We start from the raw sequence: 1,706 nt of genomic DNA on the forward strand, positions 1-1,706 counted from the left end.
TGCACTTGTTTCATGTTAATGATTCATGTTCTTGAATTTAGTGTAAATATTTTTTCTTTTGATATCAGAGCAAATAGGAAATTTTATGTTTTGTAATTTATATTCACCTCTACATAAATTGACCCAACTATGATGATTTCTGCTACATGAAAATTATTATTTTTTTAAATATTAAACTGCAAGGTCAAAAAAAAGGCAGAACATAAATAAACAAAATTTATTGATAGCCCAATAACATCAAACAAAAAACCTACAGAATTCTGTTAACAGACATGTGTTATTAGCAGGCATATTCAGTCTCTTTGCTGGATAAGACTTGTGTCCAGAATTATAATCCATTTAGACCTTCCCAACAGCCTGACCCTGAGCACGCTGGTACTCCTGCTGCAAGCTGGACAGAACTTCCCGATGCTGTTCAGACTTTCTCTCCATCTCCTTCAGTAAAGTTTCATAGCGCTGACTGAGATGAAGAGAAGATCAGTTAGTGGTTTGCCTATGAATACAACAAAATCAAATGCAACGTCCAAATTCTTACTAATTCAATGCAGTATGAGTGAATATTCATACATACATTTCACCGTTTATGTATTCCAATCTCTTGCTCACTGTTGCTTTGGCTTCATCTAAATCTTGTTTGACCAAAACTGGTCCAATTATTTTGTAAACTGTATTTTGGTAATCCAACAATGCAAGCTCCTACAGAGGGATGACATATGGTAAAACATAATCAACATAAATAAATATGTATATAATGTAGCATGATATCATTTAAAATATGGAAGATGCATTGCAATTGTGCTCTTACCTCCTTAACAATGTTATTTTCAGTCAACTGTGCCTCCAGTTTCTGTCTTGATGACATACTTTTACTGACATCTGTGAAAAATAAAACGAGTTAACAGCTTCTACGTTCACAAAACAGAAATTTGTGTGCATATTAATACAACAGCAAACAAACCATATTTAAAATGCACACTATTTGAATCTAACACGTTTCAACAATAGTTAGATAAAGACACTTAAGGAAACTCTTTTTGGTGACTGTATTGAGAAAGCAGATCACGATGACAGATCTCGACTAAAATCAGTCAAACCTGAGAGCCTGATTTATGACCAGACACTTCTCTGTGCATTGTTAATGTAGTGAAATATATTAAAAATGCACGTCAATATGCACATGCAGGGGGCTGAGGAATTGAAAGCATGGCTAGCTAGCATTGTGATGCTATACCTTTTTGCAGTTGTTGATATTTCTCCAACTCAGACTGTAATTTCTTATGAATCGCTTCAGCCATCACACCAGCTAATCTAATTTCGAATCCCTTTATATATCGTTTAACTGATAGCAAACAGAGGTAACGTTATCGTATAACAAAAGCAGCACACGGATCATGGACACAGTCTGGGGCGCACGGGAAATGACGCAATGCTCATGTGAGGGTTTTGAAATTCGCCATCTAGTGTTGAAAATAATGAAGCATTTTTTACATTGGTTTTCATCAACGCGTCTTCAAATAAACCACTTGAAATGGGGAATAATAATAATAATAATAATAATAATAATAATAATAATAATAATAAAATTATAGTATTTTCAATCATTTGATTGACTATATATTATATTTAATATTGCAATAGTTATCAATATAAATAATTTTCATTATATCCACAGTATGTATAGGCGCAGTCCTCCTCCTGTGATATGG

The 1,706-nt window shown here is 33.5% G+C and overlaps 1 protein-coding gene across 1 annotated transcript; it reads right to left on the reverse strand.

Moving 5' to 3' along the window:
* Positions 1-203: 203 nt before the first annotated feature.
* Positions 204-1,430, reverse strand: LOC132114205 (prefoldin subunit 6-like). The gene is made up of 4 exons (XM_059522319.1): positions 1,232-1,430; positions 806-876; positions 572-696; positions 204-460 (listed from the first exon to the last, which is right to left on the reverse strand). Exons 1-4 carry the CDS (start codon positions 1,293-1,295, stop codon positions 340-342), a joined length of 381 nt encoding a protein of 126 aa, XP_059378302.1. The 5' UTR covers positions 1,296-1,430; the 3' UTR covers positions 204-339.
* Positions 1,431-1,706: the final 276 nt, after the last annotated feature.

The sequence above is a fragment of the Carassius carassius genome, chromosome 33 (assembly GCF_963082965.1).
Source record: "Carassius carassius chromosome 33, fCarCar2.1, whole genome shotgun sequence".
Classification (NCBI taxonomy): domain Eukaryota; kingdom Metazoa; phylum Chordata; class Actinopteri; order Cypriniformes; family Cyprinidae; genus Carassius; species Carassius carassius.

Excerpts from the sequence above, each read along its gene's own strand:
- LOC132114205 (XM_059522319.1), bottom strand. The coding sequence starts at position 1,295 with ATGGCTGAAGCGATTCATAAGAAATTACAGTCTGAGTTGGAGAAATAT. Across the intron at positions 697-805 it reads AAAATAACATTGTTAAGGAG|GAGCTTGCATTGTTGGATTA; the intron begins GTAAGAGCACAA and ends ATCCCTCTGTAG. Across the intron at positions 461-571 it reads GAATACATAAACGGTGAAAT|TCAGCGCTATGAAACTTTAC; the intron begins GTATGTATGAAT and ends TCTTCATCTCAG.